We start from the raw sequence: 15,197 nt of genomic DNA, 5'->3' as shown, positions 1-15,197 counted from the left end.
AGCCTGGAGCCTGCTTCAGATTCTGTGTCTCTGTCTCTCTCTGCCGCTCCCTGGCTCACACTCTGTCTCTGTCTCTCTCTCAAAAATAAATAAACATTAAACAAATTTAAAAAAGAAACATTTTTTAGAATACTGAAAAATTATAAACAATCTAAATGCTTAATAGTAATTTAAAATATATCTATCTACTTCATAATATAAAAATGACATTCAATTTAAATACTTGGTGAGAAAAAGATATTCAAAATATGTTCTAAGTAAAATGCAGCCTCTTAAAAAAGTATAGTGTAGCCTCTTTTTTGTAAAAATTATTAAATATTAAATGGGCATAGAATAATTCTTAAAAGCTATTCATCAAGGTGATAACCATTAGAATGTTTTAAATTTTCTTTTAATTTATGTTTTCTAATTTATGTATAATGAACATATTATTATGTATAATAGATAAGGTCATTTTAATTAAAAATGAAAAGTGCAAAAAGAGGCAGGGAGAAGGATAACTTTGTGGTAACAATGAGGTAGAATAAATTCATAAAAGAGATGAGATTCATTGCATTGTTAGACTTCATCAGAAATCAGTCCTAAGGTAGACACATGAATGTGCTATTTGACCATGCTACGTTTTGCCAACTCAGGGCCTGGTATGGTTCCATCAGTCTTACCATGTCACATCAGTGTTTTGCAGTATCAATGTGTATTACATAAAGTTTGCATTCTGCAGCTAATTTATGATTCTCTAAGCAAATGTACTTCAAATAGAGGCACAGTAATCATGTTTACAATATTAGTATCCATCCTAAATACTCATAAGTGTATAGCAAAGGATTTCTATTTCTTCTTGTGGCACTCCAAGTGCCTTGGAGAGCCTTAATACCGAGTTTGTATATGCAGTGAACATCTACTATGTGCCAGGTGCAATTAGGAATTATGGGATTTCAGAGATGGCCAGGTCACAAATGCTTCTTTCAAAGTGCGATTAATGTGAAGAGAGAGAAATACATGAGACTAAATAGCTATAATAAAATATAGATGGTTCTAACACATAAGAGAGAAACCAAAACTGTGATAAGAGATAAAAGAATAGTGGATTTCATCCAGATGGGAGGCTCAAAGAAGGCTTCAAGATATTTAGTGGGACTGAAAATGGATAAATTCTATAAATTTAAACATGTGGGAGAAAACATTCTGTACAAGGGAATGGCATATACCAGGGCATTAAGGCAGGGGATTTTAGGTTCTTGATGGTCAAAGGTAGAAACATACTTGGGAAAATAAGTTGGTAGCAGCTTTGAAAAATCTTAAAGGACAAACAAAATTGCTGGTTTTATTTGACAGTGGTAAGCTATTAAAACTTACTTATTTGTGTGTTTCTTTTGAGTGGAAAAGAGCTTTAATCGTAGATGCATTTTTAAAAACCTCAAAGAACAAGAAGGGAAAGGAAAAGAACGTTTAACAGTAATGTGTGATATTGATTGTAGCAATAAATACCTGAAGTGAGGGAGACCAGATGGAAAAGTTCAGGTATGATGATATTGTTAAGTGATTCTCAAACCTGGCTGAACATTGGAGTCCTCTGGAAATTAATTACACAGCCCTACCCACTGATTTTCTATTTTAGTTGGTCTAAAGTGGAGTCTGAGCACCTATAGTTTTTGTTTGTTTGTTTGTTTGTTTGTTTGTTTGTTTGAGGCTCCCAAAGGATTCTGATATCCATCTTTGAAGAATTATGGTTGTTGTTACTGGATATGAAAAAAAGAGGAGACGTAGTAGAAGCAGAATCTATAGGACTTAATAACTGAATGTAGTGGGGTGCAGGATAACAAGACAAAGAAGAGGTCAGGGCTGCAAGGTTGGGTGTTTGGAAGGTGGGAGTGCCACAGATAAAAATAGAAACAGGAAGAGAGGGAGGATTAGGAAGGCAGATGGCAATGGTGTGTTTCCACAATAATGATTCTGGGATGCTGCTAGGCAATCTTTCAAGTGGTTAGAAATGAGGACTTGGCATTGAGGAATGTTTCAAGATATCTTTCCATTAAATCAAATTTCTTCTTGTCCTTCTTCCTTTTTTCCTCCTTTTCCTTTTCTCTCTCTATTTTGTCTATATATATATATTAATCCTCTCTCAACTTAAATATTGATAGTTATACAGAGGCATGGACATCTGTTTACTCAATGGAAGAATGCTTTTAGGGTCATTTTCAAAGAACTGAAGTTTGAAGCCCTAATAAAATTAATGGTGTAGACATGCATAGAATATGTCACTGCAATGCTCTGGAAAGGAAAAGGGGAAATTGATGTGAAGAACGTCAGTAGGATACTTGTCTTTATCCATCATGAACAGATTTAATGTATACATTGAATGATACAAAAATATTCTACCATACTAACCTTGGAACTTACATGATCTGTTTATGAAATTTGTGTCATTGATTTTTGTCTGTTGAGTAGGCATCATAGTTAATTTATCCTTGATTTAAATTGGCTTCTGGAAATTAGAAGAATAATTTCAGTAGGCCTTCTGAGTGAGCTTTTCCACTTTACAAGTGAAAAACAGTTGGTGTAATACAGCACAAAATACTTACTAAACCCTTGGGAAAGCATTCTGTATACATTTAATAATTAAAACAGATTTGAAAATATACAATAAATTGAGCTATACCATATTGCCTATGCATTTTCATTGTAATTTCCCATCTTCTAATTTGGCATAGTAAGAATATTGGAGTTTCACAGTTAGATCAAAAGTTCATGACTCACTCATAACCTCAGTGAACCTTCCTTTCTTTCTTTTTCCCTTTTCTCCCTCCTTCATTTTTTTCCTTCCAAAGTTTTATAGTACTATACAGCTTTCTATAATTGTATAAAATAAGAAAAATATTATTTTGCAGGACTGTGGAAAACATTGCATGTGAGATCTATAAAACATTTAGTCCATTGCATGGGTTTTACTAAAGATTAGTTATTTCTTTATCCCATCTTGAAGTGTAGTGTTTCTTAAGTCAAGTTTTAAGGCTATAAGATTGAAAAACAGTATCATTGATGACTCAAACAAAGTCTATTTGATGTTGAAGGTCTATCCTGTCCATGGGTATCAGATGTGACCCTGTTCAGGTCCCGTGTGATAGGCTAGATGTCCCCACAGACCCCAGTTTACATAGAACATCTCTGCCATAGAAACCAATCCAGGCTGGCGTGTGCCACAGTTCTGCCTTCCTTGAAGCTATGCATCAACTTTGGAAACTTGCTCTTTTCTTGTCATGTACCCATGTGGTTTTGCTGGTATGTCAGCCATACTTTCTTCCCTATATATCCTGCCCAGTAAGGATCAAATGAATCCTAACAGGGAATTCATTATCCACTAAATTCTAGCCACTCTCTGTGCTTGGGGCAGTGGTAATGAATGTGTTGTGGCAGGAAGGGAATATAAAGCCTCAATAGCTCTTCTGCCCCTGTACCTTCAGACCTGGCCATTACCCTTAGAACCACCCTGACTTGCCTGCTATGCTCTGCATTTCTCACTCAACCCCAGAGACCCTGCTCCTGAGCTTCTCTTCAGAGCCCTCACCCTGTTACTTCCAAAGAAAGAAAAAACAAGATGAGTTCATTTGATAGTCTCATGAATTCTACAGACACTTTTTTGGGAGGAGGCAGATTTTTAAGGACAGAACTACCTATTCATTCCTACTGAATATTCCCTGATTCTTTCCCTTAGTGTGATTAAATAACATCATTTAACCTTCCCCTTTCAAGATTTTAAATATGTTATTATGACAAACACCCCTTTAAGAACGGAAGTCTCTATTTAAGGAAATGTTAATCAGTTGAAAGAAACAAAGCCAATTAGTTACATGCTGTTAGTTTTGCTCCTCATTCGTCATATTTCCTTGATGTCTGCAGAAGCGGCTTATTCATTAGAATTAAATTAGACAAATGGCACCGTCATTTCTTCCCTTCACTTTTGTAGTGTGTAGTCCTTTCTGTGAATCGGTTTTAAGTTATTCTCAGTTGGCCAATCAAGTTACTGCAAATCTGAGTTGTCTTCTTAACCTTTAAGAATTTCTCATAAATTACTTTCTTGCATGGATGTTACTAGTAGATTTCAGTGGTTCTCCCCCATTAATGTCTAGCTCTATCTAATATAGTGTACTAATGGGAGAATTTTGTCCTTGATAGAGCACGTTGTTAAAGTTGGTCAAAGGTAGCTAACTGGTCTTGGTAGGGTCTGTCCCCTTAATTTAATAACCAAAAGTGTTCATTGGACTTATCACCTTGTCTTCAGAGAGCCTAGCAACTTGAAACCTGATATGGCATCAAAATATTAACAATCATTAAGTGCAAAGATACTGTGGATTGGTTATATTTATCAAGAAACAAACTAACCTCTTGGAAGCAAAAATCAGTCAGCAGTTTGTGACTCCTCTTGATTTGTGCAGGCAAGAATAATCTACTAGATTTTTAGAGCTAATGTCTGCATCCTGAGAATGCATCGTCTTTGAAAACAGCAAGTGAGCATGGCAGACGCTTTCTAGAATGTCAGCCATGCCTCTGTTCTGACTCATATGCATGTTTAGCTTTTCTGTTTTCCATTTAGAAAATAGACTTTCTGGGTTTAATAGTAATTTGACCTCTGCAGCGCCCAGCATTAGTTTAATAAAAGGTCATACTCTTCACTTGTCAAAAGGAGCTTGAGCAGAAATGCATTTGCAAAGCACAGTGCTGGCAGCTTTAGTTGGATAGCAATGGCGGTTAGCTACAATAATGGAAGGGCACCTGTCTACGCACTGGTGACTGTAAAGTTTTAATGTTTTTGTCTCCATCGTTACATTCTTGATATTTCTTTTTTTTTTTTTTTTCCTTACACCACCTATAATATTTGGTGTATTTGCAAGTGTATCTCATGGGATAAACATGGGGATTTTGAATATTCAGACCTGAGGCTGTCATGTTGTGTGTCCTTTTAGTAGAAGTCTTTGTTTTATGCTTTTTATGCAGATTCTCTTCTCTTCCTATCCTCAGAGCCTGACTTAAATTTGAGTACTATCCATGACAAAAGAAAGCAGAAGATTCATTTGGTTTCTTTTACTAAGCTGAGATATTAGCAAAGAGGAAGTGGTGCTGTGTACTATTATATCCCTCTGAGAATAAACTTTTACTTGCCTCAAGCGTTTGTTGGAGTTATTAGGTTTGGTCTTCTCTCTTTCTCATTTCTTTCCTTTGGATGGCTGCCTAGACTTGACAGCACCAGTCTCAGAATTTGACCAGCCAAGATGATTATTTATGCAACAAACATGCTTACTGAAGGAATTTTACTATAGTATCTAGAAACCAAACTTTGCATCATAGAATGATGGAATTTATCCTTTTTGTGGTTTGAATTTTGTGAGCAAATGTAGAAAACATTCACATCAGATCCCATAAGAAAATCATGATTTTGTCTGTGAAAGCTAATGTCTTAAAAAAAAAAAAAGTCTCTGTGTACAGCACTTGATATGCCTTTTGTTTTAATGCAGTGTGATCAGTTTCATTTCTTATTTTCAAATAATACATTTAAGGACTTTTCAGGGTTTTTTTGTTTGTTTTTGTTTTTTGAAGAATACCGAGTCACTGCAGTGGCATTTAGTAGGGATTAAGGAAATAGTCCCAGATATGAAGCAGATTCTAACTGGTTATTTTAATAAATTTTCCACAGTTCAAAAGGTTAATTTTGTTCACTGACCTCCTGTCTAAAACAAAATCTTTATAGTAACATCCAGGGGTTGTATCACTGGAAGATTTGAATATTTGGGAATATTAGCATGAAGACTTCCAGGTATGACAGAAAATGAAAATGAGTTAGAAACATACCTGAACATTGGGATAGTAGTCACATTTCTTCCCTGATACAGGGATTTGCCTTCTGTGCTTTCCTTGTAGAAGTCAGATTTATGTGTTTAACAGTAATTTGACTCCTTAGCACCCCACTCTCCAGAATTTAGGAAGCCCTTGTTCTAGAAGCTATTGCTTATTTCTAGGGTGTCAGAAACTCCAAATTTCCCTCTTTTTTTTTTTTTTTTTGTGATGAGAAATAGGAAGCTATCTCTTAAAACATACAAGCATAACAAAACCCAGTACAGCAAGAATGGCATCCTGTATTCTAGATATATTTAATTTCTGATTAGTACCTAGATATTTTATATCATGGCCCTTTACCTCATTCGCACATTCTTGCAAGGAATTTCAAAACACAACTTAAAGGAGAAAACAGTTATTAAAATTCATTTTCATTAAGGGTGGAACATTTTTAAGCTATGTACTTTGAAAAGGAAGGTTCCCAAAATGAGTGTTGTAGCATTTGATACAGCAGTGAGATACATTTTATTTTTCCCAGGAAATTCCCTAGGAATTTTAATTGCATAATTATAATTTCCATATTAGATGGTGACAAGTGTGTGGTTATTATCAATTTGCATTGTTTGTAGCAGCAGAATGAAAAATATAAATACTTCTAATATCATTTTTGTTTGTTTCCAGAAAAGTGACATCAATGTGCAGAGTTTTCTTTTTTTTTTTTTTTTTTTAATTCTTCTTACTGTTAGTCATTTCAAAACATTTTAAGTATTTCTAGCAGGTTTTTTAAAGTTTTTTTACATGTTTATTCTTCAGAAAGAAAGAGACAGAGTGTGAGCAGGGGAGGGGCAGAAAGGGAGGGAGACAGAATCCAAAGCAGGCTCTAGGCTCCAAACTATTAGCACAGAGCCCAATGTGACCCGAGCCGAAGTCCAGCACCCCTTACTTCCACCATTTCCAGTAATCATCAAGTTTGTACTGCTACCCATAGATGTTGCAGGAGGTGCTGTTTCTAACAACAGGGACCCATGTTCCCATCAGTCCCACTCTCACCAAGTTGAATTTGCTGATGAGGTAGAGACTCCTTTCCCAGCACTAATATTACAGACATGACTCTCCCTATTCTTTGTTCTCTCTCTCTCTCCTAGTGGAGATAATACACTAACCTAGAAAACCTCAGAATTGGAAGGGATCTCTGAAAATAATTTATTTTACATTTCATATTTTTATAATTTAGAAACAGAAAAGTTAGGCATTTTGCCCCCAGGATGTTACATCTACATTATGGTAGATCTAGGATGTGGGTCTGGCTTCCTTGACTTCAGGAAAACCAAGATGAGAGTCAGAACACACCATTAAGCCAACAAGAGCATTACATGGGAAACATGAAAACAAGGCAGAGAAAATAATGGTGTTGAGCAAACAGTGATGAACTTTGTTGTTTTCTTCTTCCTTAAGGTTTAAGGATTATTTTCAAAGTAAATGTTAGCTATAGTTACTTAAAACCACTTTTCAATAGAATTTCACTGAAAAATAGTAAGAGAGAAAATTTGTAGATGGGATAAGAAAATAGAAAATGAAATGGAAAAGATGGTTTTGAATTTAAAAAATTTCAAAAAAAAAAAAAAGAGAGAGAGAGAGAGAGAGAGGGTGGGGTGCCTGGGTGGCTCAGTTAGTTAAGCATCTGACTCTTAGGTTTCAGCTCAGGTCATGATCTCACGGTTCATGAGTTTGAGCCCTGCATTGGGCTTTTTGCTGACGGCACAGACCCTGCTTGGAATTCTCTCTCTCTTCTTCTCTCCCTACCCCTCTCCCACTTGTGTTGTCGCTCTCTCTCAAAATAAATAAATAAACTTAAAAAAAATTTCTAATTGCAACAGAATTGTAAAAACTCAAGGATGCAAGAAAACTATGAAAAAGTAGGAAAAATAATGAATATACCTCCCCCCTAAACCACCATTAGTGTTTTAGCACACATTGTCCTGTGTTTTGGGGTGCATTTTTCTTTATTGTCTGATACCTCTCATATATAATTTTGTATGATGCTTTTGTGGATTATCATTGAATCATAAGTATTTCTCATGTCATATTACAAAAAGTTTATCAATATAACATTGGCTATTTCTAGAATGTTCTGTCATCATGCTATAGTTCATTTCACTGTCAATGCCAATTTTATTTGATATTGAGGGTATTTATATAGTCTTTGCTAAATTAATGATATAATGAAGATCTTTGTGCATAAATGCCCATCTACGTTTTATTAAATTCTCATATAATAGATTTCTGGATCTGGAAATGCAAGATGGATAATAAGTAGGTTTTGAAGAGGGAGGGTGAATGTTAGGAATATCTTAAGGAAGTGGAAGACATTTAAAAAGTCTCTAACTTCTGGCCTTTTATCTTTAGGAATCTTTAAGTTTACATCTTTTGGGTTTTTTACAAAAATACCTTATTTTATTTTGTTTATTTTATTTTGTACTGTATTGTTTTATTTTTTTAATTTTTATTTATTTATTTGTTTACTTTTTGCTATAACTTTGGTGGCTTCTTGGCTCCTCTTTTATATAAATTGTGAAGTTAAGCTTTAAGTAAGGCAGCTCACACTATCTGGGTTAGAGAGTCACTTTACCGTTTTTCCCTCTTTCTGTTTCTTGCCAAACCTTCTAATTCAGGGCTATATTTCTTGTCCCTTTATAATTTCCTAGAATTTCCCTTAAATATCACTAATTTTAATGGCTTACCAGTGGCAATGCTGCTTTCTGGCAGTGCCCTGATAGCAGCATCAAAGCAAAGAGCTAAAATTTTACTCACTTTGATTGATGAGCTCATTTTGTTACAGAGGACAAATTGGATTTTTTTTTATACTGGTAATAAAAATTAATGTGTGATGTTGCTTTTCAGATGTTATTGGATCTCTGCCTTAATACAGATTTCAGCAATAAAAGCATTACCAGATAACTTGACCAGAAAGTTACCTCCCTCCCCTTTAAGCTACCCTTACAAGTAAAAGTTGCTTTTCTAATTTTGTAATCCAGGTGTGTGCATGTAGGTATGTATATATGTATTGGCCTAATTGGGGTGGAGGGCTGTGGGGACAGCAATGGCAGTAGGACAATGCTTAGTGTTTCAATTTTCCATCTAATTGCTATGTTTATTTCTTTGTATTTCAGCACCTCCAAGATTTACAAGAACTCCTGTTGACCAGACAGGGGTCTCTGGCGGAGTTGCCTCTTTCATTTGCCAAGCTACAGGAGACCCAAGACCTAAAATTGTCTGGAACAAAAAAGGAAAGAAAGTCAGCAATCAGAGATTTGAGGTATTAGGTCCATTGTTCTGTTTCTCTGGGGGGAAATGTATCCACTATATCTTTGGTTTGTATATTACTTGCTTGTTTTACTTGATATAAAGTGCTATAATCACTGAGATACGGCATTCTTTTTGTTGCTTGTGTTGGAAAACTTAATTCTAAATGACTCTTTCTAAAAGGGAATTTGGGGGTTCAGGTGACTAACTTTTGTATTTAATTGTACCCGGCTCAAAGTGTTCCTGGTATCCATCTGTTAGCCTCATCCTCAGACTGTTCCCTCTTAAAATTGCAATATGGGAGTCTCACATCCTCTCACAGCCAAGTCTATAATATGAGTGACAACTTCCTATGCTATCAGCTCTTATTGAATTATGTACTTGTCCCTGGCCAAGCTTATAGATAGACAACTGGATGGTACAGGCCAACTAATTTAACTTCATCTGAACCTACCTCTGTTGCTGGGAATGGGGTCAGTTCCATCCAACTCTATGGCTTTGGAATGAGGGAACAATGTTTTCCTATAGGGAAATCAGATGCATATAACAAGGAAGAAGGGGAATGGATACTGGGCAGCCAATGAAGTTGTCCACTACACCTCACACCTGTGTTTTACAAGTACCATAAGCTAAAATGAGAAATTAGCTCCAGTGTGTTAGTCTAAGCACTACTCTGGAAGAACATACCCAATCAGGTTGATATTGCAGTTAAACCTATTAAACAAATTACTCAGGAAAGCTCAGTGTGTTGAAGGTTATGAAGCGTAATTCAGATATTATTTTGGGTGTTTTTAAGGAGATTAATGGTACAGAAATTTGCAGAGGAAAATTGGAAGAAGCACACAATACCATGCCTGAGATTTAAGACTTAAAGAGGAGTGGTTGATTCTTAGGAAATACCAAAACCTCCAAACTGCCCCAAATTGTAAAAGTCACTTTCTCTTACCTGAGTTTCTGACATACTTTATAGCCTAATGAATAGTTAGCAAATTAAAGGCCGTTTCTAGTTAAAAGAAACATAGCAAGTACAAAATTCAGAACATTTTCATTTTACTCATTTTTCACCAGTTTTCACAGAGCAGTAAATGGTCCAAATGCATAAAGGGTATAATTAATTATACCTCCAAAAATTGAAATGTGCACTCTAGTTTACAAATGATAAATGTAAAATTACATTTGTTTGAAAATCAAATACCTACAGTGATTTAAACATAAAAAAATCTTAAGATTTGAGAAATAGTTCTTATATCATGTAGAAAGTGATGTGTGTGTGTGTGTGTGTATGTGATCTTTAGTACTTTTTTTTAGTTTAAATGAAATTTCATTTTTTGTTAAAGAGGAGTTTGACATCATACTTCCTGTTGACAATAGCTTCTTGACAAAATATTGTAACCAAGATTAAATTTAATAGTAAACATTCCAAAGCATGAGCTCTGCTCATTATATAATTCCTAATGAGAGTCATATAAACACAGCCAAGGAAAATTAATTATTTTTACATGAAGAACCTACATCAAATAGTGTTGAGTCTTGGGTTGAGAATCTTTAAAACCTGGAATAGTATATATGCATTTTTTTTGTTTTGCTAGTTTATAAAGTCTGGGAGAACTCTAAGTGAACTCTCTTCTTCTATCTCCAGTTGTAAATACAATGTCTGGCCTAGAGTAGGTATACAATTGATACTGGATATTAAAGAAGGTTTTCAAATTGGAAATTATAGCACTAGCCCAATGTGTAGTATATTGGTTGTTTGTTGAAAGAGGATTGGTCTAACTCCAGGAAATAGTTCAGAAATGTAAGCACACAATAAAACAATTAATCAAAAGTGATTAAGAGAGTAGATTCTGAGATTTATCACAGGAAGAATTTTTTTCTTTTTATTGTATCTATGTAAGATGATGGATATTAATTAAACCTATTGTAGTAATCATTTCACATATTTGTAAATTAAACCATCATGTTATATGACTTACACCTTAAACAGTGATATTTGCCAATTATTTCTCAATGAAAAAAATCAAAATTTAAATTGCCATTAAGGATGTTTAAGCCTTTCTCTACAGTAAGCTGTGAGATGTTTATAAGTATATACGTATTTTTACTTATGACACAGTTGGCTAAGATTGCAGTAACTATGAAACCTTTTACTCCCAAGATGCATAGTGGATTCATTCTAAAATGTATGCTTAATAGAGTTGAAAATAAATCATAGTGCATTGAGAAGTGGTACATTTTGGCTATCTTTGTGAATTTAAAACATTAAGTGGAATGCAGAAAGTACTTAAAGTGGATATATTTTAAAAACATCCAATCTCTTTCTTCCATATGTTGACATAAACACATTTACACACAAAATCTGGGATTGAGCATCCCAATAAATGTATTTATAAGGCATTCTCAGTTCATAATTTAGGCACATGGAAGTATTAGTCACAGGGAAATGCCAAAAACAAAACAAAACAAAACAAAAACAAAAACACTAAAACCAGAAAGCACAGCAACTGAGTGAGCAGCTGAAAGAACACAGTACAGTTATAGAAAAGATAAGTAGAGGACTACACAGTTTTGTACTCATGTTTATCAGTATCATCATCATTATCATTTTTAAGTAGTTCTTGAATTAGCTGACAAATATCTAGGGCTGCTAAACTGTTTCAGAGTACAGTCCAAAATGATAGTGAATTCAGGCTTACTCTTTAGTACATTAATTTTCTGCCCGGTGAAGCAAGCCTCCATTTTACCGCAAGAAAGCCCTAAAAATGCAGAAAACGCTAAGCTAGAACAAATACTGCAATGATTTATGGCAAAATTAATGCATGCCATCAGTCTCTTGGGTTGTGAAAGCCATCTCGTTGGCTGCCTAAGTATTAGATTTATGCAGTTTCTCTTCATGGTTTTCTCATCTATACTGTTCAGGATGAAACACTTTAAACGAGCAGCCCTATCTCTGGTGGCACACATTATGTCTTCACCTTACAGTCCAATTATTGAGTGGATCCACATATCTATATGTGCTCTCAAAGACAGAATAATTTGAGAAAGTTATCCATCATAGCAGCAAGTCTCTTGCAAAATTAATAGGGTCAAATTCCCCTGGATACACATACTAGACTATTTCCGTTAGTACATTGTCAATGGTTTTCAGTAGACTTTGCATTTGTAGCTGCATGTCTTTCCCCTTGTTCAGAAGAAGATTCATTAAATTAAACCAATTACTCTGTTTTGCTGCTGTGTATCAAAATTCAGTCTTAAAGTGCTGCTGTGTTGATTCTGAGCCTAAAAACTGGCTCACCACTGTATTAAGAGGTTTAGCTGAGAGGTAGACGATTGTAACAACACCTGTGACAGCTATTGTCTCCTCTAATAGGTAATAGAGTTTGATGATGGATCTGGATCAGTTCTCAGAATACAACCTTTACGGACTCCGCGGGATGAGGCCATTTATGAATGTGTGGCCTCGAATAACGTGGGAGAAATAAGTGTATCCACCAGACTCACAGTTTTGCGTGGTAAGTAATCAAATACAAGGTTGTTGCCTGTGTCATTGTTGAAATTCTGTATCCCTGGTGTTCTTTTGTAGGACCACTAAAAAGAGTAGGATTGTCATGACAGTTAAATGGGAAATGAATTTAAATACAATGTTTATAAGGGTAAAGCCTTTAAACAGAGTGGGTGCCTTTTTTCACGAGTCTTGAAATAATCCTAACCAGGGAGAGAAAAGAAAATCACAGAGAATTGCTGATTTCCAATGCCAGATATTGTGATTTTTGGTACTGTGCCTCGAAAGGAAACAGGGCCTGCTAGTCTTTTGCATGTTAGCATTGCTTATGTATGGATTTTTTTGTACCAAGGTTGGGAACTACTTTCTGCGGATTACTACGTTTGACCTTGATGTTTGCAAAATTAAAGGAGCGTCCTCTACCTAAAGAGTAGTTCCTCTTAAACAGAGGAATTGAGAAAAAGAAAGACACCTTTCTTCTTTATGTCAAAAAATGTGTTTTTATTTTACCCTTTTATATTTTTTGAACTACCATCTGTTAAGGCAAAGTGAATGGAAACAGTGTGTCCCCATATGTGTTTTCAGCTATGTGGCTTATGCAGTTTGACCAAAGTATGAAATGACTTCCCAAATTTCCAGTACTAAAAGTGTAACTACTTTCTAGACTTTCCTTAGAATGGCAGTACTAGAGAATAAAGGCTAGTGATTAATAATAGGCTGTTGTATGTCTCTAAGTCAATAATTTTTTTGTAGAGATAAGAATATCATCTGAATTAGCTTACTGGTAGTTGACCTCTCCAAACTAGTACTCCTGTGCCTTTATCTCTTTTTTTCTCATACACAATTTTATTTCTTTGTTTATTTTGAACCTCACTTTGCTTAATTCCACTACTTATGAGAACAGACTTTCTTAAGATGAAGTTTATTTATTTTGAGAGGAGGAGTTGGAGGGGCAGGGAGAAGGAGAGACAGAATCCCAACCAGACTCCACCTTGTCAGCACAGAGCCTGATGCGGGTCTTGAACTCACGAACCATGAGTTCATGACCTAAGCTGAGATCAAAAGTCAGATGCTCAACTGACTGAGCCACCCAGGCTCCCCCAAAAATGTTTAAATAATGTAAATATGTTACTAAGTCTCAGGAGAAATACTGACCAACTTGATATAGATCTTTTAAATGAGCATAACAGAACGCTGCTTAAAAAAACTTAAGTCAGATTTGGGCTACATTTCTGTCCATTATGACAAGCTACGTTTACATACAGCATTCTCATCCTCCTATAAATACATCTAGATGTTGATAAAATATATCTGAAAATAAAATTAAATGCATGATTAGGCTTGCAAACAAGAAAGAAGTTTCCAGGTGCTATAGACAAAGAGAGAATCTCCAGAGAATAGACAATTTATAATCTCATAAGCCAAGATAATAACCAAAAGGACCATATGCTTTATGGCTGGTGTGTTAGCTCTGCAGCACACAGGCCTACGTAAAATAAAGTGAAAGTAAGAAGAGCTAGATCAGCTCTCTGCATAAAGGTGAGAATTCTAGCACTACTTCTATGGTGCCATCCTCAGAACTTAGAATCAAACATCAAAACTGGTCAGATACAGTGACTCACACAGTGTGAAACAGGCAGCCCTGTAGGTACTCACCCCACAGAGATGCTCCCACAACTCAGGATATACAACCCTAGACAAGGTCATTCATTCTCAGATGGGCTCATAACTACCAGTTCTAAAGCATGAAAGCCAGTTCTAATTCATGAAGGACAGTAAGCGCAATCAATGAGAGTAGAAATTATGATCTGATGAAGTGCAGATAATGAACCATATGAATGAGTTTGGAAAGAAATGCATTTTAAATATTTGAAAAGGTAATGGAAAGACTAAAATCTCTCAGGCAAGAATAAGATCTAAGGGGGGAAAAAAGAACGCATGGGAGTTGGAAGTCAGATTTTAGAACTGGAAGGAATCTTAGAAACTGTTTGTAACATTTACTACAAAATATATATACATATGTGAATATCCGTATATGTGTTCATATAAACTTAGATAGTAGGTGTGAACATCGTAGAATAAGTTCTTCAGGTGTTCATATATGAAGCAAACTCAGACTAATTTGTTGATTTTCTTTTTACATTTTAATCTTCATTTCTTCACCTAGTTTAGAACTAATGCTGTTATGCAGAAAGTGTATTACAAAGGTGGTAAAGTAAAATTTATCACAAACCCTTCCTATTTCCTTGAATTCACTCCTTAAAAGGAAGCAATGACAGTCATTTGGCTTGACTTAATCTTCATGCATGTGATGAAGAGATTAACAAAACTTGGAGTAAAATACCACTGTACTTAGATTTTCACATGAATTTGTATTTTCTTGCCTCGCAGCTGATCTACTCATCTACTTTTATTCAACTAGCTCTCACATAAAACAAATACACTTGAACATTTTAATATGATCTTAACTTCTGTGTGAATATCTGTCATATGTAAGTGCATTTGTCTGAAAATTTATGATTCTAGTAAAGATAGTTAAACCTTTTTTTTTTAAAGGCTATGTTTA

General features: G+C 35.1%; 1 protein-coding gene across 33 annotated transcripts in view; it reads left to right on the top strand.

Annotated features, from left to right (window-relative positions):
- Nucleotides 1-15,197, top strand: part of PTPRD (protein tyrosine phosphatase receptor type D) — a 1,372,973-nt gene that overhangs the window by 1,043,266 nt on the left and 314,510 nt on the right. For all 33 annotated transcript variants that reach the window (XM_078436828.2, XM_078436827.2, XM_078436819.2 and 30 more), the window contains 2 exons: nt 9,000-9,145; nt 12,500-12,641. In XM_078436828.2, coding sequence (XP_078292954.2) covers nt 9,000-9,145; nt 12,500-12,641 — 288 coding nt within the window. The remainder of the gene's footprint in view (nt 1-8,999; nt 9,146-12,499; nt 12,642-15,197) is intronic.

The sequence above is a fragment of the Panthera onca genome, chromosome D4 (assembly GCF_046562875.1).
Source record: "Panthera onca isolate mPanOnc1 chromosome D4, mPanOnc1 haplotype 2, whole genome shotgun sequence".
Taxonomy (NCBI): Eukaryota; Metazoa; Chordata; class Mammalia; order Carnivora; family Felidae; genus Panthera; species Panthera onca.
The sequence above is the reverse complement of the archived record's forward strand: the minus strand, read 5'-3'. Positions and strand labels throughout refer to the sequence as shown.